This window comes from Ursus americanus, chromosome 4 (assembly GCF_024610735.1).
Source record: "Ursus americanus isolate L20-20 chromosome 4, mUrsAme1.1.p, whole genome shotgun sequence".
Classification (NCBI taxonomy): domain Eukaryota; kingdom Metazoa; phylum Chordata; class Mammalia; order Carnivora; family Ursidae; genus Ursus; species Ursus americanus.
This window is the reverse complement of record NC_142130.1, coordinates 10374621-10401435: the sequence shown is the minus strand read 5'-3', so window position 1 is coordinate 10401435 and position 26815 is coordinate 10374621. Positions and strand designations below refer to the sequence as shown.

General features: G+C 39.4%; 1 protein-coding gene across 5 annotated transcripts in view; it reads left to right on the top strand.

Annotated features, from left to right (window-relative positions):
• Positions 1–26815, top strand: part of PLD1 (phospholipase D1) — a 202462-nt gene that overhangs the window by 86467 nt on the left and 89180 nt on the right. For all 5 annotated transcript variants that reach the window (XR_006777955.2, XM_087861397.1, XM_045788648.2 and 2 more), the window contains exons 7-11: positions 407–465; positions 1721–1813; positions 10508–10660; positions 11947–12096; positions 12794–12877. Coding sequence is in view for 4 of the 5 variants with exons in the window: in XM_087861397.1 (XP_087717523.1) it covers positions 407–465; positions 1721–1813; positions 10508–10660; positions 11947–12096; positions 12794–12877 (539 nt within the window). In the remaining variant the exon portion in view is untranslated. The remainder of the gene's footprint in view (positions 1–406; positions 466–1720; positions 1814–10507; positions 10661–11946; positions 12097–12793; positions 12878–26815) is intronic.

The window sequence follows — 26815 nt, the reverse complement described above, 5'->3', positions numbered from 1 at the left end:
TCTTCCCCTTCATCTCCCATTTCCATATGCCAGGTCTAGTCCACCTTCCAGAACCTGGCACCAACATCACTGCCTTCACACAACACTATTTGTGTCTCCACTGCACCACACAATCCTCCTTCCCCAACAACAAAAACACAGAAGAATTTTGGGAGTAAAATCTCTGTTGGCAACTTTCTAGAGCATTCTGTCTCTGCGTTGGACAGAGCACACCCCTTTCTTGGCTGTGTCTTAGTTCGGTATACACTTGCAGTCCGTTCTTTCAGGGCAGTGCCATCTTTTGATCTGTGTAGTCCCCCATGTGTGTTTACACATAGCGGTATCTAATGCATGTTTTTTTCAAATGCATGAATTTATCTTTTTTCTTTCTGCCTTTCTAAAGTATGGATTTTTGGCCTCTTTTCAGACAGAATTCCTTGACATAAGCCAGCTGTCTTTCATCCATGATTTGGGACCAAAGGGCATGTAAGTTCCAGTGTTGCATGTTAAAGAGAAGTGTGGAAGCTGATAAGCATCACCATTTGATTTATCAGCATTTCCTGGTGACAGAGCTCACCTGGCTTTACCACCTGCTTCTTTTCTTCCCAACAGAGTCAGAGCCACTCGGGGAATCTCTTTATACACAGTGCTACCTTGCTATACTGAACAAGGGTAGCAATGGCTCCATTCTCTTTCTTATGTGCTTACAGCACAGATTTCCTCTGGCTCAGCAATGGGAATGTTTTATACAGGTAGCAAATATAGTATGTGGGAGAAAGCATTAGAAATAAAGATACTGTGTTGTATATTAGAAAGTCGCTAAGAGAACAGATCTTAAAAGTTCTCATCACAAGAAAAGAATTATAGCTACGTACAGTGATGGATGTGCACTAGACTTATTAAGGTGATCATTTTTGCAATATATACAAATACCAAATTTATGTGTCGTATACCCGAAACTAGTATGATATTGTATGTCAATTATGTCTCAATTTTTAAAAAATCAAATATACCAAATATACCAAATCCCTTCTTTTAATAACTTATAAAAGTTAGTTGTTTATCATTCATTTTCATGATTAAAAATAATACTGTGTAAAATTTATGCTAGGTAACAAGATTGAAATTAACTTAATGATTATTTTCCTTCATAATGTGAGAGCTTGATATTATCAAGAGCTTAGCTTCTTTAGTAAAGGGCATTGTTAGTAGTTGTTTTAATATTTTTATTTTGTTAAGCAATTAGTATTGTTATTTCTTGTCCTGTTTTTCGAAATCAAGACATTTCTCTTTCCAAAGCTCTAATAGCTGTGCTCTATTCCTTTGGTATGGCTTGATCCTAGAACTGCAGGTAAACCTTTGGGTGAGCACCTCCAATGATCTCAGTAGCAGCTGAACCATCCCTGTGCAGGCCCTTGGCAATGTGTGGGGTCTTTTTCAGCTTGTCGCAATGACTGGAGCACACACTCAGCATTTGGAGCCAGAAGCCAGAATGCTTAAGGTCCTGCACTATGTGCAAGGGAATTTTGCTGCCTCCAATCCAACCAGGTGCTTTTAGAGATCACTTGCCAGAGTATCCAGCCTAGTGAATGCCTTATCGAGCTATTTGAGGGTGAAGAAGGAAGGAGAGGAAAGTGACATGAGAAGGAAATAGTTTATTTAGTCCCAAGTCATGAGGCTGTATCAGTTAAGTGTGAGCTGGAAATTTGAGGATGCTGGGTTACCTTGATGTCTCTTTCAGAGAAGGTATGATAATGAAAAGATCCGGGGGACACAGAATACCAGGCTTGAATTGCTGTGGTCAGGGAAGAGCCTGCTACCGCTGGTCAAAAAGGTAGGTCTTAGCAGTTTTGTGCGTTTGTTTTAATGAACTGGATATTTGGGGAATTTTCACATACTAGTTTTCAATTATGAATTGATTATCTATCCTTTGAAGGTCGTAACAGAGCACACTCTAAATTATTTTAAGTTCTAGATTTCAGTATCCATGTAAGCTTTCTAACTCAAACCTGGAGTTTGTAGGTAGGCAGAGTGTACAAATTTTATTATATACATAAAAACCTGGTGGGCACTAGAACTCAAACACTGGTCAGCAATATATACAAATGGCTGATAAGCACACGTAGATATCTCAACATTTCTAGTCATAAGGGGAAATGCAAATCAAAAGCACAGTGGGGTCCACCTTCACACCCACTAGGATGATGGTCATGAAAAAGATACACAGTAACAAGTGTTGTTGACAAGGATGTAGAGACATCGGAACACTTCTACATTGCTGGTAGAAGTAGAAAATGGTGCATCCACTCTAGAAAACAGTGCAGTGTGTTAAACATAGGATGTGGGATTACTGGGGCATATGGTAACTCTAGGTATATACCCAAAAGAATTGAAAAAATAAGTCTGTATCAAAACTTGTAGAAGAATCTTCATAGCAGCATTATTCAGAATAGCCAAAAGGTATGAGCCACCCAAATGTCCATCACCTGATGAATGGTTAACAAATGTGGTATATCCATACAGTGGAGTATTATTTGGCCATAAAAAAAAGGAATGAAGATTAATGGACTTGGGGTTTCTTTCTGGGTTGATGAAGATATCTGGTTGTACAACGTTTTGAATATATTATAAAGCACCATATTATATACTTTTAAAGGGAAAGTTTTACTGTATGTGAATAAAATGTTTAGAAATTTTTAATGAAAAAAAAAAAAAGAATGAAGTGCTAATTCATGCTATATCCTGAATGAATCTCAGAAACATCATGCTAAGTGAAAAAAGCCAGACACAAAAGGCCACATATTATATGATTCTATTCATATGAAATGTCCAGAATAGACAAATGTATAGAGACAGAGTAGATGAGTGGTCTCCAGGGGCTGGGAGGAAAGGAGAATGGGAAGTGACTGCTAATGGATATGGGGTTTCTTTTGGGTGGTGACAATATTCTGAAATTAGATATTAGTGGTGATGGTATACAACTTTATGAATGTACTAAAAACCACTGACTTGTATACTTTTAAACTAAAAAAGAAAAATTGGTCAGACTTCAAGGATGATAATTTTAGACTTACATTTGTGAGGATGTATATTGTGCTGTGTGATACAGACAGAGAACTTTATTTTTTTTTAATGATTTTTTATTATATTATGTTAGTCACCATACAGTACATCCCCGGTTTCCACTGTAAGGCTCGATGATTCATTAGTTGTGTATAACACCCAGTGCACCATGCAATACGTGCCCTCCTTACTACCCATCACCAGTCTATCCCATTCACCCACCCCCCTCCCCTCTGAGGTCCTCAGTTTGTTTCTCATAGTCCATAGTCTCTCATGTTTCATTCTCCCTTCTGATTACCCCCCTTTCTTTATCCCTTTCTTCCCCTACCGATCATCCTAGTTCTTATGTTCCATAGATGAGAGAAATCATATGATAGTTGTCTTTCCAGACAGAGATCTTTAATTCATATCCTGTGTCCTATCCAACCAAAGAATCCTGGGAATCAGTATTCTCATCTGATTCTTACTTGTGTCCTCAAAGCATTTATCATAATATTTTGACTGTAACAGATAAGTTGTTTGTTATAATAATAATTTACTGGGATTTTGGAAAAATATTAAGAAGTATAAATTATTTCCCCAACCTTAAAAAAGATATATGAGCTCACGTGTAAATATGAAATTGAGCTAAATGTATATTAAAAATATATGAGCTGTAAACTAAGATTTACCTTTAAACGTATTTAAAGTACACTACCAGCAAAAAATATTAAGCCAGGCTCGTATTTTCTTGGTTTTGAAAGGATGGAAGAAATTACAAGGAAAGGATCAAGAGATTAGACTGGAAAAATTAAAAATCTCTGTGTTCCAGTAAAACAATTTTACTAAAATAAAAAAGGAAGTAGTCTACTATAAAATATCTGTTTTCAAATAAACTGCTGTAACTTACATAAGCAGTAGTAGGGCCCTGGTGCAGAATCCTCCTGAGCAACCTCCCCCGATCCCGCATCGGCTTTGGCTAAGGGAGCTAGCTGCTGGGGGCCAGTCACAAGGTTTCCAAAGGCAAGCCCTTATGAGTCTCTGACTGCGTCTGCTCTGGGCAGTTAGGGTCCATCTGCAGGCAGCTAGCTGCTGGGGGCCAGGCACAAGGTTTCCAACGGCAAGCCCTCGTGAGTCTCTGACTGCAGACGCTCTGGGCAGTTAGGGTCCATTTGCAGGCGTACAGAGCAGACTGGAGCATTCGCAGCCCCCAGGAGCAGCCCTTGGCCAACAGCTGGCAGAGTCCTGCCCTGGCAGCCCTCTGGCAGGGTGATTCTGCCACAAGCTCTGCACTGTCTCTAGCGTCCTCTGGCAGGTTTGCAGCCCCCCTGCCCACAATAAAGGACATGCAAACACAACACATCCTTGATGGCTCCTTTCCAGCTCCTCCTCCTTCTCCTTCCCTGCCCTGGCTCCTAATAACTCCCCAGTATGCCCCTTTATAAACGGCTTTTACTTACCTCCTTGTCGCAGAGCAGACTTGTGGGCCTACCCAACCTGAGACATCAGCTCCAGAAATGGAAGTCTTGGTCTGGTCCATGTAGTCATTTACTGAGTGCTTAATGTTTGTCAGGTTGTGTGCTCGCTCCTGTAAAAAATCAAAGTCCCTGCCCTCACAGAGCTTTACTAGAGGAGAAAGGAAGTCAGCGACGAAGGTGACAAGCAGTGTGAACGGTATCCGTGCAGCTGTGACCAGACCTTTGAAGGGAAACGAAGGCAGTGGGATGGTGAGGGACTTGAGGACCGGAGGGGGCGACTTTAGCTCCCGGGGTCAAGGGACTGCTGTCGGAGTTACAACCTCCATGAGAAGGGGCAGCCAGAAAAGATGGGAGCCAGACTTTGTTCTGTAAAAGAACCTGGCTCCCTCACATCTTAAACTTGGGATTAAATCAGGCTTTCAACCAGGACAATCTAAAGAGATATGATCCTCCCTGGAATGAAATGTGTCATCATTTTAAATTGTGTAAATCTTTCCACGGAGATTGAAGCCCTGGTTCCCCATTAATAAGTATTTCCTGAGTTACACGTGTGGGTTATAAAGTATGAGTACCAAATAAAATGACAAGCTATAGCTGACAAAATTAGTTTAGAAATTTTCTCATGATAGAAACTATTAGTATCTAAATAGGAGTCGCTTTTAAGGATGACACATTCATAACTCTCTTTTTTATTTTTGTACCCATAAAAAGCATTCCCTTCACTTTCTTATTTATGCTACATTGACAAACCAAGACAAAGCAAATGGGGCAATTAAACTTTCAATCAAGTCTCATAATGACCTTGTCTCAGGGACAAGTAAAAGGAGAAAAAAAAAAAGACAAACATGGCAAACATTTCTTCCAACAATTTAAAATCTCTGCTTAAACAGCCTATCTGTTGAGCAACTTCTCTTGCATCGGGTGGTGGACTGGATGATAAGCTTCTTATCTCAAATAATGTCTGAAAGAAGGAGATGTATAGATTTTAAGAAATAAATGTAGCATTTATTTTGCCAAGCTTTGAGCTACACCAAGAATTCTACAGACAGTGAGCAAGCAGACAAGTAATTCCAGGGAAGTGTCATGAGGAAGTGAAGCGTGGTGGGGTGGGGCCGGTTTAAGATTGAGTGGCCTGGGAAGGCCTCCCTGGGGAGGAGTGTTTCAGCAGAGAGTCGATGAACAGGGAAGGACTGCCTCTGGGAGGATCTGGAAGAAATAATTTCTAGGTGGAAGAATAGCAAATGTAGAAGCCCAGAGAACAACCTTGGCAAATCTGAGGACCAGCCAGACCTCGGAGGTGGGAGAGAACAGGAGGAGTGAGGCTGAGAAGGCCGACTCCGGTGGCGTGTCTGCATTTTAGTACCACGGCAAGGAGTGGCTCAGGCAGGAGGCATCTTGTTCGAACAGACTATGATCTCACCTGCTTGAGAACAAGAATGTTTGTAAAAGTGCCTAGTTACCGGCGTGAGGCGCAGGGCTGAGCAATGTATGTGAATCATCTCCGTTATTTCGCACAAACACGGATGAGCTGGGCATCGCTGTCGTCCTCATGTTATGGACGGAGACCTCAGGCTCAGTTACGCATGTTCGCACAGCCAGGCGGGTGGCCGAGCTGGCATCGGAGGCCAGGGAGGATGACTGGTAGGTAGGTGCTTACTCCCTGGTGCCGCCTTCCAGAAGACGGGTTGATTAGTTCCTTTCTTGATGCATATCCTCTCATTAAAGAAAAAAAGTCTATCGACAAAAGTGATAAAGGAAAGAAATCAGAAGAGTTTTAATGAATGGCATAATTAAGAAGAGCTTAATATTAAAGGCCAGGAATCAATTCACTCTGATATCTAATGACTATTAAAAAGAATTCATTACCAAAACAAAAATTATTATCTTTGGCATTCAGCTTTTAAAATCCAGCTGTCGCAGGGGTGCCTGGGTGGCTCCGTTAAGCATCTGACCCTTGATCTCAGCTCAGGTCTTGATCTCAGCGTCGTGAGTTCAAGCCCCGCATTGGACTCCACATTGGGCATGGAGCCTACTTTAAAAAAAAAAACAAAAAAACCCCAGCTGTTTCTACTAAACTTTTCTGTATTTCCAGGCTGCTACATCTTGGAGGGGCGGGGCAGGAATGCACATAGGATACCACATGAATGGTACCCCCAGTGCCGACTAGTGCTCTCACCCCGCAGTACACCCAGCCAGCTCCTTGCCATTGTGAACAAGGCTGTTGATAGCCTATACAGAGCCTCTGTGTCAATTAGAGAGAAGTACCCATTTCTGCAGCATGATATAATGTGACATAATGTGGCTATGCAGCATAGCCAACATCACAGCCCCCTGCACCAGGTGTAGGGCCTGTCTGCACAGTGGTACCTTGTGTCCTGTCCCTAAGACCATGTTTGGTAGCCTTTGTCCTGGTGGTTGTGCCACCAGCCTCTGCTCTCAGAAGGATTTCTGAGACTTGTTTTGTACTGCCAATCATAGGAGCGGGTACACCTGGGTAGGGGTCACCCTGCCGTAATCCTGCACTGTTGTCCCCGGGTGGTGCTCTGATGAGAGCTGGCTCTGCTGCACTTAGGAGTGCTTGACTTCTAGGCACACAGGTTCATGAGTCTGCTGTGTTTGACTTTCTTCTTAAGTTGGCAAGCCTGACAGCTGTGGTTTTCAAAGCCTCTGGCTCCTTCCCAGTCGGCAGGCTAGCACAGCAGTGCTCTGGGCCTGTGCCCTGCTGCGTGCCCGCTAACTTGAACCGCAGTGCAGCTGGGAGAAGGGACTGCGCTAAGGAAGGAACTTTAACAGATTCGTGATCCGTCCCGCTCTCTTTTATCCTGAACTGAGGTTTATCGATAGGCGGCTGCATGTCTGCACTCATAACGCAGGCCCTCCAAGCCGCCGAGGCCTTGTTTATACCATGGCTGGGCATTTACACTGAGCAGCGTTCGGAGAATTCTTACAAAATGTAGTAATTCCTGCATTTGGTGACAATTATTGAGAATGTTACCCATTATACTACTCGGTTGCCTGCTGTTAGGTCCCAAATGAGAAACTTCCTTTGGAATTTAATTTTTTTGGGGGGGGGGAACCTTCTTATTTCTGTAATTTCTTCACTGGGTAAGGAACACCAGGAAGCTCAGACGCGAGTTGGCATGCCATCACCATAATTATGTTAATGTTGTGGTCAGGTATTTGCTTTCTGTGACCTTAACGTTTTTCCTTTGTTAACCATGCCACATGTATGTCCTTCACTGTTAGTGACCCTAAGTCCATCCCATCCCCTTTTATCGGGAAGGAGCCAGCCTGTACGTTAAGAAACAAATGAATGAAATGAAACTAGGTGGAAACCAACATAGATTTGTCTGTATTAAATCCCAAACTCCAAAGCCAGTAAGTCATAATGTGGCTAGCAATTTCAGCAACAATTTATTATAGACTTTTTAAGATGCTGACTTCCCATGTCACATTTACAGTATTACTTATATTCAGGTGTTCTGGCCTTTCCTGTTCTCTAATATGCTTTACTTTCTCTGGTATTCGATATAATGTGCCCACTGTTATTTTATTCAGTTATGAACTGATTTATTTGATTGCTACAACTGTAAGTAAACGCGATTTTAGGGGGTTGTAGGCAGCATGACACCATTGCTATTTGTATTCATTTTAAATCAGTCCCTACGGTCTGCCTCTTCTCACCATCATTGTCGTGCCTGCCATCTACGTCCTTATTGCTCAAATGTCATCCCAGCGTGCCATCACCCATGAGCTTGTTAGCAATGCAGAATTTCAGGCCCTGCCCCACATCTACTGAATCAGAATCTGCATTTTATTTCTATTATTTATTTTATTACTATTATTTTTCATGGACGTATAGTTGGCATATAGTAGTATATTAGTTTCAGGTGTACAACATTGCGATTCAACATTCATATACATTACCAAATGCTCGCTACGATGCATATAGTTACCATCTGTCATCATGCAAAGTTATTAAAATATCATTGACTGTATTCCCTGTGCTGTACTTTGCATCCCTGGGACTTATTTGTTTTACAACTGGAAGTTTATACCTCTTAATCTCCTTCACCTGTTTGCCTGTCCTTCCATCCCTCCCTGTTCTGGTATCCAGTAATTTTTTCTCTGTATTTATGAGTCTATTTCTGTTTTGCTTTGTTTAGTTGGTTGGTTTTTGTTTTTAGATTCCACACATAAGTGAAATCATATAGTATCTGTCTTTTTCTGTGTGACTTCTATCACTTAGCATAATACCCTCTCTAGGTCCATCCATGTTGTTGCAAATGGCAAGATCTTTTTTTTTTATGGCTGAGTAATATTCCACCACATTTTCTGTATCTGTTCATCGATAAGTTACTTCCGTATCTCGGCTATTGTAAATAATGTTGCAATAAATGTAGGGGTGCATGCATCTTTTTGAGTTAGTGTTTTTGTTTTCTTCAGGTAAATAGTCCAAAAGTGGAAATGCTGGATCATTAGTATTTCTATCTTTATTTTCTTGAGGAACCTCCATACGGTTGTCCACAGTGGCTGCACCAATTTACTTTCCCACCAACAGTGCACCAGGGTTCCCTTTTCTCCACATCCTCACCAACACTTGTTATTTCTTGTCCTTCTGGTACTAGCCACGGAATCTGCATTTTAACAGGAGAGCCATATTTACAGTGAAGTATAAGAAGGGTTGTTCTATATTATTGTAGTAGTTTGCTAACCTGATATATCACATCCCTCTTTGTCCTTCATACCTTTCTTCCTGAAACACAATTACAGTGTTATTCTCATCTCCTTCCTTGCCAGGGCATGAGGATTCTCTTACCTAATAATCATCCTAGTATTTTTGTTAAAAACACAGATTGTCACGCCTTCTTAATAGATCCATGTGGGGCGTGGGAAACTATGATTTTTTAACAAGCATCTCCAGAGCTTCTGATGGCAAAGCAAGTTGAGGAAACACTGGTTCCATGCTATGAAATCAGCCTCCTGAGCATGGCCTTCAGCCCCTCCTCAGTGTGGCCTTTGCCCGTTTTCCCCACGCGACACTCACGTGCCCATTTTTCCTTACTATACTCCCCGAGACCCGAGACCCTGGCCTCACCAGACTTTCTCCCACCGCATGCAGCATTTCCACACCTCCGTGCCTTTGCCAACTCTTCCCTCCATGTGGGATGTATGCCTCGGCCACCCTGCTTTGGGTTTTATTTGATCGGATCCTTTCTGGCCTTGCTCAGATACCCCGGGACAGTGACTCTAGCTCTTTCTCTTAGTCAGAACTAAGGACTCCCTTTTCCTCATACCCATTACCTTTTCAGTTTTTCGGACCTTCTTTGTGCCCCCACTAGCCTAGTAAGCGACTTGGAGGGCATGTCTCCTTTACCTCTGTGCTGTTTCTACCTCTGCCCCAACTCCCAGCTTATCACTCTTTTTTTCCATTATGAAACCCTTAAATATATATTGAGTTGCTTACATATATGCTTCTGAGAAATCGTGTCCTATTGAACATCATTTATTAATAGCCCTTAAAACCACAAGTAATTTGAATGAAAACAGAATATGTGGAGTATTAGATGCTTACTGGGTGGTTTTTAGAGGACGATTTTTACCTCCTGAGAGACTTATTTGCCTCTTTTATGACCGTTTATTTTAGCAAACATTTTCCCAACGCATTTCCATTTTTCCAGCAGCTGAGGCTCCCGCTCTACATCCTACAAGCCCTACGTGGCCGTGTCAGCGCCGTTTCCGGCTTTGCCATTAGTGTGCAAAAAGCTCATGAGTTACTTTGAATTGCTTGGTGCCAGTACTTCTTAGAAAAACCTCATAGACTTATTCGTTTTTTGTTATTGCTGTTATTGAATAGTGATTTTTTTAAAAAATCACTACTAGACATTTTTATTTAAAAAATAAAATGATATCTACAGTCTGCGAGTGTTTACTTAACTTGTCATAATTTGTTCTTTTTGTTTCAGTAATCCAATACAACTCTAAAAATATTTATTTTCTTCTTACAGGTGGTTGATAGTGAAAGATTCATTTTTATTATATATGAAGCCAGACAGCGGTGCTATTGCCTTTGTGCTGCTGGTAGATAAAGAATTCAAAATTAAGGTGGGGAAGAAGGAGACAGAGACGAAATATGGGCTCCGAATCGATAATCTTTCAAGGTAGAAATTTCAAATATTTTTCAAAGATTTCCCTCAAAAACAAAGTTCTTCTCCCAACCTTAAGTCAAGAAGGAAGTAAAATAATTTAAATCTTAGAAAGTTGTTCTTTAGAACTCCTCTTCAATCAAAAATAATGAAACTGCTTTTCTTTCTATATATTTTTAAGTATAGAATATCCAATGTGCAACAGTCAGAATAAATAACCGCATGTGTTGATTTATGATTGTTTCAACAAAATGTATGCCTATTACAAAATTAATTACCCAGTAATAGCAGTTTACCAAACAGATAAATTAAGGAGTGATAGTTTCACGTTTTTTAAAAAATAAAATTTTATTTTATAAATTGATATCCTTTAATTAACAGAAACACATAAACAGTGATTTTTTTTTTAAAGATTTTATTTATTTACTTGACAGTGAGAGAGACAGCCAGCGAGAGAGGGAACAGAAGCAGGGGGAGTGGGAGAGGAAGAAGCAGGCTCATAGCGGAGGAGCCTGATGTGGGGCTCGATCCCATAATGCCGGGATCACGCCCTGAGCTGAAGGCAGATGCTTAACCACTGTGCCACCCAGGTGCCCCTAAACAGTGATTTGATTTACAAAAATTCTGTTTGCACACAGATTTTAAGAAAAATACCTTGAAAGGATACTCAAGTGTACGTTTACTACAGATTTTATTAGTGAGTGTGTTTGTGTTAATAAATGTTTCTTTCTGGAAGATCGTAGTTATGTAATATGTGTATGTCTTTTTCTCTATATATACGTTTGGTTCTACAAAGTTCAGCCTCATGTATACAAATATATATTTCTTTCTTTTCACATATTGACTAATATATGTATTTAATATCTATTTATTTATTTATTCAAACTCATACACACTGTGTAGTACACATTGGCATGTGTTTTGTGTGTGTGTCTGTGTATGTATGTGTGTAAAAAGGTGCTAAACTTCCTTATCTTTTCTGACTGTAGATTTACGATTATCTGCCCCCAACAGCCTAGTATAGTGCTAGTCATAGTAAGTAACTTTATGCATGTGAGCGTGAATGAACGAGTAAATAACCTGAAAATTTATTTTAGCTATATTGTATATAGTTTAAAATCCTGCCCAACATGTTCAGAAGTCTGCTTTTTTGATATAAACAGGATGCTCTTTGCTTAAAATTTCCAACCTATGTTTGCTGCAATACGGAAACAAAATGGCCCATGTTTCATGGTTCAATTTTTTTGAAGAGACAGAACACAGAGTGATCATTCTTTTCCGCACTTTGATTTTCTTTGAAGGACACTTATTTTAAAATGCAACAGCTATAGACATGCTCGGTGGTGGGGAGGGGCTATAGAAGAATTCATCCAGAAACACGGCACCGACTTTCTCAAAGACCATCGATTTGGGTCGTATGCTGCTGTCCAGGAGAATACTTTAGCTAAATGGTAAGGTCGTCTTGCTCTAAGACTATTTTTTATAGTCATAGTATCTAACATTATAGCAGGCCTAACTTCATCTGGAATCAATTTTCGAAGCTGTGGAAACATATTCTTCATTATACCCTTGACAAGGGCCTTTCTTCATAGGACTACTTGAGCATAGATTAGTTTTCCAATGTTTGTATTTAAGATTTTCATAGTGAGCATTCAATAGCTAGCTTTAGATTTTGAAGTTTGATTTTAAAATCTAACTTTTCCATTTTTTATTGATGCAAATGGAATGTTTACTTAAGTTATTAGCTACAATTTAAGAATGAGAATTTACTTGCTGGGTATTTCTTTTAAATAAAATGCTTTCCATGTTTTTCTGCCCACGGATTGGAAACCAGTCTGTTTTCAGTCTCAGAAGAACAATGGTGTGAGTTCGACAAGATGAGAGGGTTCATCTGACTCATGTGATGATGAGACCAATTTGTTGTCCTCTCAGCAGAATCTGGTCACTTACTTCCATTTCCTTGCTGTACTTCCTGCATGGCAGACGAAAGATGGGATTTTCAATCCTTGGTCTTCAGCTATACAAAGTAAACTGGTGGCTTTGTAGAGACTCAGACAGTGGCTTTCATCTTTTACTTTGCCATAAGATATGTTTCCTTTCTTTCTTTTTGTAAAAAAAAATAAATGAAACAAAAATCTCATCTTTCAGGTACGTTAATGCCAAAGGGTATTTTGAAGATGTGGCAAGTGCTATGGAAGAGGCAGAAGAAGAGATTTTTATCACGGATTGGTGGTTAGTATTTATCTATGGGGGTTTTGTTTGGAGGTTTCTACAATTAGACGTGTAAAACAGTGTTGTGCTGTTCCAGAATCGTACATTATGAAAACCAACAGTACCCATAGATGGTTTGGCTACAGTCTCAACCAACTAACTATAATAGGCTTCAGTAAAAAGTCTTTTCAAAAAACTTGACCTCCAAATATATGCTTAAAATATTTAGCTTAATTTTTTGTCTGTCTTTTTTTCTTTCTTTCTTTCTTTCTTTCCCTCTTTCTTTCTTTCCCTCTTTCTTTCTTTCTTTCTTTCTTTCTTTCTTTCTTTCTTTCTTTCTTTCTTTCTTTCTTTCTTTCTTTCTAGATTTTATTTATTTTTTTGTCAGAGGGAGAAAGCATAAGCAGGGGGAGCTGCAGGCAGAGGGAGAAGCAGCCTCCCCACTGAGCAAGGAGCCCAATGTGGGACTCGATTCCAGGACCCTGGGATCACGACCTCAGCTAAAGGCAGACACTTAACCAACTGAGCCCCAGGCGTCCCTGTTTTTGTCTTTCCATTTAGAAATAGACACCCAAATATTCATCTTAGTAAAGATTATTTTGTAATGCAAGTACAGTTTGAGACATGATAGAAAATAATCTTCCTTGGGTGCCTTCATTTGGTATTTCAGTCACCGGGTCCAGTGAATATACTTCTGAATTGTCCCTTTGAAGCTGGAATGGTTCCAGTTTGCCTGTTACGAAATGATTAGGCCTGGTCGACTTTTCTGGAGATACATCAGATTTCAACTTTTTGACCCCCTTTACAGATACCCATGAGAGTTGCGATGCTTATCAGAGCCACTGGAAATCTCATACTTAAAACTCATTTAGCTCTTGGGAAATTGTACTCTTGGAGTTGGTGTAGGCTTTATAGTTTGACTTCAGTTCCAATTACCCATCTGCCCGGACAGTTAAAACCAGTTGCAGATGCCAAAATTGACCGCAGTGGAAATGAACATGTATGTCTAAAATGTGTTTTCCTTCTAAGAATTTAGTTGCTGAGCTGCTCCTTATTTTTCCCTGTCTTGTTTCCTTTCAAATGCTGTCTTACATATAAACTGCGACAATATCATAATTTATTTCTTCCTAATTCTAGATTTTGGGGAGAGGGGAGAGTAATTAGGAATATGAACTCAGCTTTTCTACTCTTTTGCCTTAGTGATATGGAAATCTATAATTCTAGAGCATGCTTTCCCAACCTTGGCACTATTGTCATTTTGAGCCAGATAATTCTTTGTTATGGGAGGTGGTTCTGTGCATTGTCGGATATTTAGCACCATCAGCATGTCTGGCTTTCACCGACTAGATGTCAATAGCAAGCTCCTGGTTGCTGTCGTGTCTTCAGAGATTGCTGAATGTCCCGTGGAGGACAGAGTCCGTCTTGGTTGAGAATCATTGATCTAGGGTCAGTAGATAAGTGTGTGACAGTCTGCATGTCTGTGAGCCTATTTATTCTCATGTGTGGCAGAGCTAAATCTTGGCCTTTATTGTCACATTTTGTCCCTTCACTCAGTTACCAGGAATAAAAGAAAGTTTCGTACTTAAGAGCTATTTCTTTGGTTGAATACTTTATAAACACTTAGGAGAATAAATTTATGCTTAATGTAGTACTATATTCCTTTAGATAATATTTCTGAAAGTTTGATGAAGACATGAGAGAGACTGAAGATAGTTTTTCCATTGAGCCCATATTTTCATGTTTTATGCAAGAAAATAATATCTCTTTTGAAGGTTCTGAACACTAAAATACAGGCTCCCATTTAAACATCTAAAGAGATGGAACCCTGACTGTTTTCTGTTGTTGGAAAGAAAATAAACCAGGTTATTTCTTTTCTATAACTGTCTAGGATAACATCTTATTACCACACTCCCTTTGACATAAAGCCTCCATTGTAACTTCCCTCATGACAAGTGAAGAAAATTCTTGTCATGCAAGTATATTGCAAAAGAGAGCATTCAGCAACTTAACCAATACTGGTATGTCCAGTATTGGTATACTGAGAGAGTGAAAAGCATAGTTGGAAGATGCACTTGTCCTTTAGAAGCTTCTAATCTAATTCAAGAGATATCATATGTTTAAGTGAAAATTGTGCTAATAAGTTTATAAAATAATTAGTGTGCAAACAAACAAAGATGGAGGTAGTGAAATGAGAAACAGCCTGGGACCTTCTAGTTCATTAATCCATGTAACCACCCATCCATTTACTTGTTAACTTAGTGATTCATTCCAGAACTATTTAATGAGCACCCACTCTGACAGATGCTGAACTATGAAGATGATGGAGAAGCAGCCCCTACCCTAGAACAAGAGAGGCAGGAAGTCATATGGAAAACCACAGACTGGGGAAAAGCAGGTGATGAGGATTAAGAGAGCAGAAGGCTGTAAAGAAGGAGGAGCCCTGAGGTGGGGCAATGCCTGAGCCTACAGAAGCTTTGGAAGCTTCACGGAAGAGAAGGCTGGCCTGGGGCTCGGTGATGGACTTGATGAGACAAAGACAGGTGAATGTTTTGGCAGGGGGATAGCCAGGACCGAGGCATAGAAGTGTGAGAGTGCCCAGCAGCTCGGGGGGAGGGTGGAGGCTGTGGATGGCTGACGCATGGCATCCTTGGGGATGGCGGGTGGAGATGGCAGCGAAGAGATGCGTCAGGGGGAAATTGTGAAGGGCACTGGGGGAGCTGCTGAGGAGTTTGCACTTACTGCTGTGAACACTGGAAACCACTGACAATTTTTAAACCTGGGGAGTTCAGTCACATTTGTTTTCTAAAAGGGATCATTCTGGTAATAAGGCAGAAGAGGAATTAAACACTGGTTGTAGAGCCCACTTGGCAAGCTACTGTTGTAGTCCAGGAGAGAAATGGTGAGGGTCTTTGCTCAGACCACCTTCGGGACCTAACTCTTACAGACTTGGGGCGAGTGGTTTCTAAGGCACAAAGTAACATTGACGATAGCAGCTACCATTTGTTAAATTGTTACAAGTGCCAGAGGCTATGTTATAGTTGTGAAAAGTGAGACGCATGAGGTAGGTAAGGACACTGCCCACGGTCAGGCAGTTGGCAGAAGCCAGTGCTGGCTGGGACCCAGGCGTGTCTGCTCTGGAGCCCCTGTGTCACGGAGCTGCCTCTCGGAGAGGGCCTGCTGCACTGCACGGTGCCTGAAGTTCCTTTAATTTACTTATTTTTAAAGGTTCTATTTATTTATTTGACAGAGTGAGAGAGAGTGTGTGCATGAGTGGGGTACGGGCAGAGAGACAAGCAGCCTCCCCACTGAGTGCAGAGCCCAGCATGGGGCTCAGTCCCAGGACCCTGAGATCATGATCTGAGCCGAAGTCGGAGACTAAACTGACTGAGCCACCCAGGCGCCCCTGCAGTTCCTTTTAGATCTGAGATTCTTTAAGAACAGACTGAACTGTTTTGAGGTACTGAATAAATAAGCAATCAGATTTGGGTAGATTTGGCTTGGAGAAATTTTCTGAAGAGGTAAATTCTGAGGTAGGCTGTCAAGTTAGAAGAGATAATGACCCATTGAACAGCCCAGACTATCAAAAAACTAAAGTGAAGAGTAAATTCCAGTTGGTATTGAAGGTGTCCTAAGAGGTAGTTTCTATATAAAGAGTACTGAACATTCTTCACAAGTTAATATGGATTAGCCAGAATACTGGTTTTATGCCTTTTCTGTACTTGGTGCTATTTCAAGTCACCTGTGAATTAACTAGCCGGTGTTCATTGGAGTATGTCCAAAATGAGGTTGGACACCAAGATGTGGCTACGAGCTCCATTGCCAAATTGCTAATTGCTCTTAGGGCAGATCCAGAGACTGCGGCTTAGCTCCCATTACCTCTTGGTGGTGGTAGTTCTGATTACCCCTGGGCAGCAGGGACGTGTGCAGCAAGTGTGTTGAGGGTTCGCCATAGTTGGTTCTTTATCCAGCCCATCAGGGGTAGCGGTGCAAGTGGGGTTTGCCCCAGCGTCTGAGCCTCTGCATTAACCATGTCAGAAATAGATAGGATTAGTAAAACTGAAGAATGTTTAAAAAGAGATTTTTCATTTTAAAAAAATTTTAAATTTTAATTCCAGTAGAGTTAATAGTGTTCTATTAGTTTCAGGTGTGCACTATAGTCATCCAACAGTTCTGTGCATTACTCAGTGCTCATCCTAAGTGTACTCTTGAATCCCTAACACCTATTTTACCCAGTCGCCTACTCAGTTCCCCTCTGGTAACCATCAGTTAGTTTGTTCTCTATAGTTAGGGGTCTGTTTCTTGGGAGGCGCCCAGGGAGCTCAGTCGGTTGAGGGGTTAAGCATGTGACTCTTGATTTTGGCTCAGGTCATGATCTCAGGGTGATGGGATCAAGCCCTGCATCAGGCTCCTTGCTTGGGGAGGGGGTGCGGCATCTGCTTGAGATTCTGCCCCTCCCCCTGCTTGTTTCTCCCCCTCTCTCTAATTAATTAATTTTAAAAAAAACAAACCCGGGGTGGATGCCTGTGTGGCTCAGTCAGTTAAGCATCTGACTCTTGATTTTGGCTCAGGTCATGATCTCAGGGTTGTGAGGTCGACCCCTGAGTCGGGCTCTGCACTGGACATGGAGCCTGCTTAAGATTCTTTTTCTCTTCCTCTCCCTCTGTCCCTCCCCCCACCCTCACCCTCTCTTTAAAAAAAAAAATATTCCCTTCCCTTCTAAAAAGGAAGGAAGGAAGGGAGGGAGGGAGGGAGGGAGGAAGGAAGAAAAGAATGAAAGTCTGTTTCTTGGTTTGTCTCTCTTTTTTTCCCTTGCTCATTTGTTTTATTTTTCAAATTCAACATATGAGTGAGATTGTATGATAGTTAGCTTTCTCTGACTTATTTCACTTAGCATTATACTCTCTAGCTCCATCCATGTTGTTGCAAATGGCAAGATTTCATTCTTTTTTATGGCTGAATAATATTCACACACACAAACATGTACCAGTTCTTCTTTATCCATTTATCTATCAGTGGATACTTGGGCTGCTTCCATAATTTATCTATTGTAAATAATGCTGTTATAAACATAAGAGTGCAGGTATCCCTTTGAATTAGTATTTTTGTATTCTTTGGGTAATACCCAGTAGTGCGATTACTAGATTGTAGGGCAGTTTTATTTTTAACTTTTTGAAAAAACCTCCATAGTGTTTTCCACAGTGGCTGCACCAATTTGCTTTCCCATCAACAGTGCTTGAGGGTTTCTGTTTCTCCAAATCCTTGCCGACATTTGTTATCTCTTGTGTTTTTGATTTTAGCCATTCTGACCGTGGTGAGGTAATATCTCATTATAGTTTTGATTTGCATTTCCCTGATGATGAATGATGTTGAGCATCCTTTCATGTGTCTGTTGGCCATCTGGATGTCTTCTTTGGCGAAATGTCTGTTCATGTCTTCTGCCCATTTTTAAATTGGATTATTTGTTTTTTGGGTGTTGAGTTGTATCAGTTCTTTATGTATTTAGATACTAGCCCCTTATCATCAGATATGTCATTTGCAAGTATAGTAGGTTGCCTTTTAGGGTTTTTGTTTTGTTTTGTTGTTTGTTTGTTTTTTACTTAAAAATAGTTGTATTTATATTCCACAATTTGCTCAAATACTGGTTTTCTTATAAACTTTCTACAGGATGTTTTTTAAAGAAGTTCTAAATGGTGTCTTGACTGTGTTCTCATGGAATTTCACGGAAATAGTTCTGTGTATTTTTATAGCTTAATTTGTACTGAAGGGAGGGCAGGTGGTCACATGCAGGTCATGTGAGATTCTAACATGCCAGTTAGTGAGTTTTCTGACGTGAATCATCCCTTTGATGCTGAAGGTAATGCATCTGTTGAAAGAAGCGATCGTAATTTTGGACTATTGCTCTCTACATCTTCCAGTTTTCCTGTGTTATCTTCCCACATAATGTGAAATCTCATGACTCTAGGATTAGATACCAAAATATTCCTTTGAATGTTAGAAAAGTCTGGTTTTACTGGCAGATTTTTCCTTAATTCTGTCTCGGTATATTCATTATTTACATAATAGCCAACTCTAATAAATTCTTGATCTTAATAGGTGCATGTAATTAGCACAACTGTTACACCTATTGCATCTGTATCTGGAATGAGTCCTGGATTGGGTGCATCAGCCTGAAATAAAACCACATACCTTCCTGCAGGGCCTCAGCCTGGAGCAAGATGGGCTCCCACTCCCAGAATGGACTGGGAAACTTTAACTGCAGCTCCACCTGCTGGTGTGGATTAAGACCAGTTGCCTTTTAGTTTTGTGAATGGTCTTCTTCCCTGTGCAGAAGCTTTTTATTTTGAAGTAGTCTCAATAGTTTATTTTTGTTTTTTATTTCCCTTGCCTCAGGAGACCTATCTAGAAAAATGTTGCTAGGGCCGATGTTAAAGAAATTACTGCCTGTGTTCTCTTCTAGGATTTTTATGGTTTCGGGTCTCACATTTAGGTCTTTAATCCATTGTGAGTTTATTTTGGTGTAAGAAAGTGGTCCAGTTTCATTCTTTTGCATGTAGCTGTCCAGTTTTCCCAACACCATTTGTTGAAGAGACTTTTTCCCGTACCATATTCTTTTCTGCTTTGTCAGATATTCATTGGCCATATAACTGTGGGTGTATTTCTGGATCTTCTTCTACTCTGTTCTCTTGATCTGTGTGTCTATTTTTGTGCCAGTACTATACTGCTTTGATTACTACGGCTTTATAACTTGAAGTTGGGAATTGTGATACCTCTAGTTTTGTTTTCCTTTTTTGGTGTTGCTTGGCTATTTGGGGTCTTTTGCGGTTCCATACAAATTTTAGGATTGTTCTAGCTCTGTGAAAAATGCTGGTGGTATTTTGATACAAATTACATGAAATCTTTGGGTAGTATAGACTTTTTAACAATATTTGTTCTTCCCATCCATGAGCATGGTATGTATTTCCAGTTCTTTGTGTCATCGTGAATTTCTTTTATCAATGTTTTATAGTTTTCTGAGCACAAGTCTTTCAGCTCTTTGGTTAAGTTTATTCCTAGGTATTTTATTATTTTTGATATGATTGTAAAAGGAATTGTTTTCTTAATTTCTCTTTCTACTGCTTCATTATTAGTATATAGAAATGCACCAGATTTCTATACATTGATTTTGTGTCCTGTGAGTTTACTGAATTCATGTATCCGTTCTAGTAGTTTTTTATGGAGTCTTTAGGGTTTTCTATATCTACTATCTTGTCATCAGCAAGTGGTGAATGTTTTACATCTTCTTTAGTGATTTGGATGCCTCTTATTTCGTTTTCTTGTCTGATTGCTGTGGCTAGGCGTTCCAGTCTATGTTGAATAAAAGTAGCAAGAGTGGACATCTTTATGTTGTTCCTGATCTTAGAGGAAAAGCTCTCAGTTTTTTGCCACTGAGTGTGATGTTAGCAGTGGGTTTTTCATGTATGGCCTTTATTGTGTTGAGGTGTGTTACGTTTAAAAACCTACTTTATTGACAGATTTTATCATGAATGGATGTTGAATCTTGTCAGATGCTTTCCTGCATCTATTGAAATGGTCATATGGTTTTTATCCTTTCTCTCGTTAATATGTTGTATAATGATGATTGATTGTTAATATTGAACCATCCTTGCATCCTTGGAATAAGTCCCACTTGATTGTGGTGAATGATTTTTTTTTAAATATATTGTTAGATTTGGTTTGTTAATATTTTGTTGAGGATTTTTGCATCTAAGTTAATTAGGGATATTGGCTTGTAGTTCTCTTTTTTAGTGATATCTTTGCTGGTTTTGCTATCAGGGTAATGCTGGTCTCATAGAATGTATTTGGAAGCTTTCCTTCCTCTTCTATTTTTGGAATAGTTTGAAGAGAATAGGTATTAACTCTTTTTTAAATGTTTGATAAAGCTTATCTGTGAATCCTTCTGGTCCTGGACATTCATTTCTTAGCAGGTTTTTGATTACCAATTCAGATTGGTGCTCCAGTATTGGAATTGATCCCTTTATTGACATGTAATGCCCTTCTTTGTTTCTTGTTATAGTCTTTGTTTTAAAGTCTATTTTGTGTAATACAAGGATTGCTACCCTGGCTTTTTTTTTTTATTTTTTTCTTCCATTTGCATGGTGAATATTTTTTCATCCCTTGGCAGTGGTCTAATTCTTAGTTCAGTTCTCAAACTTTGTTATAATGTTTAGGATCAAATCCATGCAAGGGCAACTTGGGAGTGAGCTAGAAGTTGATAAACTACTTTATAGGGTTGCTTTCCTGAACTCTGCTTTCTCCGTGACCTCTCCACCACTTTTGGGTTTCCTGTAGTTTGTTTTTTCTTTTTCTTTTTTTTTTTTCAGTCCTCTAACTAGAAAAGTGGGGCTTTATTTTCCCTGCTCTGCTACATGCTTTCTGCGATGATACTTGTGTCTAGAGCCAAGCAATGGATACTTACATTGTCCTCTAGAAACCACAGTTCTATGTGGAGAGGAAAGTTCCAATCCCTCAGTGTTTCTGGTGCCGGTGAGCCCATGCTGCCACCCCATCACTGTCAGAAGATCCCATTCTTTCTCCTCAAGCCTGAAACAGAGGACTTTTACCTGAGTTCTCTCTGCCTGTACCAATGCCTGTTACTGGGTTCTCCCTTCAGGATGATGAGTCATATGGGAAAACAATGGTAAAGTCCCCATTGGTTAGATGGTACATCAAACTCTGTTCTTCCTGAATTCATGAACACCGCATATCTCTCCATTTATTTAGATCTTAATTTTTTTTCAGCAATGTTTTGTACTTTCTACACACAACAGTACCCTTTATGTGTGGTTTTGCTTCTGCAGTGTCAGTTAGTCAAGGTCAGCCACAGTCTGGAAGCAGGTGATCCTCCTTCTGACCTGTTGTCAGAAGATGAGTAGTAGTCTGCCTAATGCTACATCACAATGCCTACATCATTCACCTCACTTTATCTTATCATGTAGGCATTTTATCATCTCCCATCATCACAAGAAGAAGGGTGAGTACAGTACAATAAGATGTTTTGGGAGAGAGAGACCACATTCATGTAAAATAAATTACAGGTTTATTTACAAGTTTATTTATTTATTTTGTTTTTATTACAGTTTTATTACAATTATTGTTATAATTGCTCTATTTTATTAGTATTGTTGTTAATCTTCTGTCCCTAATTTATAAATTAAACTTTATCATTGACATGTGTGTAGGAAGAAAACATGGTATATGCAAGATAAGCGTATATGATTTGGTACTATCGGCAGTTTCAGGCATCCACTGGGAGTTTTGGAATGCAAACCCCACGGATAAGGGGGTGCTATTGTACAGTTCTTGCCCATATTTTGTTATTTATCACCAAGTAATTTATATTTCTTAGTATTACTGTAAATGGTATTTTTTAAAATTTATGTTCCAGTTTTTCACTGCTGGTGTATAGAAATACAATTGATTTTTTATATCGATCTTACATACTGTAACTTTGCTTAGTTCACTTATTGGTGCTAGTAGCTTTATTGTAGATGCCTTAGGATTTTCTCCATAGATGATCATGTGATGTGTGAATAATGGCCATTTTACTTTTCCCTTCCTAATTTGTATACCTTCCATTTTATGTTATTCCCTTATTGCTTTGGCTGGGACCATCAGTAAAGTGCTGAACAGCAGTGATAAGAATGAACATCTATGCCTTGTTCTCAGTGTTGGGAGAAATCAGCATTCAGCTCATTGTATTATGCTTTAGTTAGATTTCTTATAGGTGCCTTTTATTATTTTGAGGAAATTCCTTTCTGCCTATACCTATAATTTGAGAGTTTTTGTTATGAATGGTATTGAATTTTGTCAAAACTTTTTTCTGCATTTATTGAATTGATCATTTTTTTTCCTGTTAATGTGGTGAATTGTATTGATGGATTTTCAGCTTTTAAAGCAACCTTGCATTCTTAGGATAACCTCACTTTGTTGTGATCTATTATCCTTTTTATAAGTTCTGGTGTTTTTTAAATTCTGAATTCAGTTTTTAATAGACATAGGACTAAAGTTTCAATTTCTTTTTACTTCTGTCTTGGTAACTCATTTCTTTCAAGGACATTGTTGGTTTTTCTAAATTATCATATTCATATAAGATTATTTATAATATTTCCTTTTTTTTTTTAAAGATTTTATTTATTTATTTGACAGAGAGACAGCCAGCGAGAGAGGGAGCACAAGCAGGGGGAGTGGGAGAGGAAGAAGCAGGCTCATAGCGGAGGAGCCTGATGTGGGGCTCGATCCCACAACGCCGGGATCAACAGCCTGAGCTGAAGGCAGACGCTTAACCACTGTGCCACCCAGGCGCCCCTATAATATTTCCTTATTATTGATTTAATATCATTTTAATGTCTGCAGGCCCTGTAGTGATTTTCTTTCATTCATTTTTTTATATCGATAACTCATGCTTTTCCTTTTTCTTTTTTTTACTAAGTTAAGAAAATTTTTATTTTTTTATCTTCTAATCCTTGTATATACACATACATTTCTTTTTTAAACATGAAATATCAGCATATATAAAATTACATATTTCTCCATCTGAGAATATGTTATATATTTTCAATGGCCATGTGTTTTACTCACCTTTTTAAAAAGCATACCCTTTATTGATGTATTATTGCCATACAGAAAGAGCTGTATATATTTAATATATACAACTTGGCGAGTTTGGAGATAAGCATCCACCTGTGAAACCATCACCCTAATCAGTGCCATAAAACATATCAATCACCTCTGAAAGTTTCCTCCCATCTTCTTTATTTATTTTCAGTTTTTGTAATAAGAACACTTAACATAAGATCTACCCTCTTAGCAAATGTTTAAGTATGCAATATAGCATCGTTAACTATAGGCACTATGCTGTACAGTGGATCTCTAGGGCTTATTTTCTTACATAACAGAAACTTTGTACCCTTTGACCAAGACTTTGTTTCCTCCTCTCCCTAGGCCTGGTAACCACCACTTACATATATCAGTCTTTTATCTTTTTAATGCGTTATCCTCAAAATTGAGGGCCTCTTGAGAACTATTTTAAGATCCTCCAAAATACCTAATAGAATGCTCTGCATACAGGGTTCACAGTGCTGGTGGATTAAATAAAGGGTGATAAAGGCTTAATTGCAGAGTATAGATGCAGCCCTTGTTGGTGGGAATATACATTGGTGCAGCCACTATGGAGAACAGAATGGAGGTTTCTCAAAACATTAAAAATAAAATTACCATATGATCCAGCAATCCCACTTCTGGACATATAACCAGAGGAACTGAAATCGAGGTCTTTTTTTTTTTTAAGATTTTATTTATTTGACAGAGAGAGACACAGCGAGAAAGGGAACACAAGCAGGGGTGGTGGGAGAGGGAGAAGCAGGCTTCCCACCGAGCACGGAGCCCGATGTGGGGCTCGATCCCAGGACCCTGGGATCATGACCTGAGCCAAAGGCAGACGCTTAACGACTGAGCCACCCAGGCACCCCTGAAATCAAGGTCTTGAAGTAGTATATGCATTGTCATGTTTATTACAGCATTATTCAAAATAGCCAAGACATGGAAGCAACCTAAATGTCCATTGAGGGATGATGGATAAAGAAAGTGTTGTATTTACATTCAATGCAATATTGTTCAGCCTTAAGAAAGAAGGAAACCTGCCATTTGCAATAACATGGAAATATAATGTTATATAATGTGGAAATATGTTATATAATGTGGAAATATAATGCATAATGGAGCACATTATACTAAGTGAAATAAGCGAGACACAGAAGAACAAATGCTACCTGATTCTACTGACATGAGGAATCTCATTGTGAAACTCTCTTTTTTTTTTTTTTTTTAAGATTTTATTTATTTATTTATTCGACAGAGATAGAGACAGCCAGCGAGAGAGGGAACACGAGCAGGGGGAGTGGGAGAGGAAGAAGCAGGCTCATAGTGGAAGAGCCTGATGTGGGGCTCGATCCCGGATCGCCAGGATCACGCCCTGAGCTGAAGGTAGACGCCCAACCGCTGTGCCACCCAGGCGCCCCTCTTTTTTCTTTTTTTAATCTAGCTAGAAGTTTGTCAGTTTTATCAGTCTTTTCAAAGAGCTAGCTCTTGGTTTCATGGAGTTTTGTTTTGTTTTTTTAAAGATTTTATTTATTTATGTATTTGAGAGAGAGAGCACACAGCCAGGGTAGAGGGAGAGGGAGGAGCAGACTCCCTGCTGAGCAGGGGGCGCAACTCAGGGCTCCATCCCAGGACCCTAGGACACGACCTGAGCTGCAAAGGCAGACACTGAGCCACCCAGGTGCCCCAGTTTCATTGAGTTTTCCATATTATTTTTCTGTTTTAGATTGCATTGAGTTGTATTCTTGTCTATTATTCTCTTCCTTCTTATTTCAGGTTTAATTTGTTCTCTTTTCTTATTCTTTTTTAAGAAGTATTTATTTATTTGTTTGTTTGTTTGTTTATTTATTTATTTATTTATTTATTTATTTATTTATTTATTTTCGTAATCCCTACACCCAGTGTGGGGCTCGAACTCATGATCCCGAGATCAAGAATCACATGCTCTTCCAACTGAGTCAGCCAGATGCCCCTCTCTTTTCTTATTCTTAAGATGGAAGCTCTGATCACTGGTTTGAAACTTGGTCTTTCTCTTAGCAGCATTGGAAGCTATAAAATCTTCTGAGAGGAACATTTCTGTAGAGGTGCATGTTTCCATCTCTGAAATCGGGATGCATATTACACTCAAGATCGTCTCACAGCTATACTTGTCATACGTTTTTCTTTCTCAGCAGTACAAATAGTAATGATGCATCTTACAATTATTAATGTCCTAGATTCAATGAAATGTAGTTATTATACAATTCTTGTGAACTTTGCTTATCTAATAGTTGCTTAGTGAAGTTGCTGACATAATGATGCTTGTGAGTCATACTCAAATAGCTACTTTCTCCTTGCCAGGGAGACCATTGTTTATACTTTGTTTTAAGCATGAATTTTGGTCTTTTATCTTTTTATGCATTATCCTCAAAACTAAGGGTTCCTTGAGAGCTACGTTAAGATCCTCCAAAGTATCTAATAAAATGTTCTGCACACAGTGTACACAACGCTTATAGATTAAAGAATAATAAAGACTTAATTGCAGAGTATAGCATTAAAAGTGGCCCCCAAATGGAAGATCTCTGAGTTGACAATTAATGTATACATCAAAAAGTTACAAGGGGCACGTGGGTGGCTCAGTCAGTTGGGCATCCGACCCTTGATTTCGGCTCAGGTCATGATCTCAGGGTTGTGAGATCGAGCCCTGCATGGGGCTCTGCCCTCAGCAGGAGTCTGTTATAGGATTCTTTCCCTCTCCCGTCGCACCTCCCCCTGCTACAGCTCTCTCTCTCTCTCTAAAATAAATAAATAAATCCTTTTAAAAAATTGCAAGTATCTATATGTTATTGGATATCTCTCACCTTCAGGGAACAAGCATTGTGTTCCACAGCAATGCACTTTTCTACCTGAAACAGACCTCTTTTTAATTCATTTTAGATCTTTTGCTATCAATTGCTGCATTTTTGTTTCTTTGTTTGGGCATAGATTACCTTTGTATTCCTTTCGTACTCTAAATTACATATGCAAGTATTTATACCGCATACACCCCACTATTTGTCTATTTTCTTATTTATGTTCTACAGTATGGGTTTCCTTTAATTACTTTATCGTTGGGGTTTTATTTTTCTTTAACTGAATGAAATAGAGCATAAAAAGATTTTAAAAATTTCTTTAGGTCCTTAAAACCTTGTTGGTTTCACATGCTAGGAAGACTCACTGGCAAGGCAGTATTCCAGTCTAGAATCTACACGGCTTTAATCCTGTGCTGTCTACTCCTGCTCCTTTGGGTCTGGCATTTCAGCAAATAAGGTCTTCTTTACTTTCTTTTCTTTTTCTTTTCTTTTT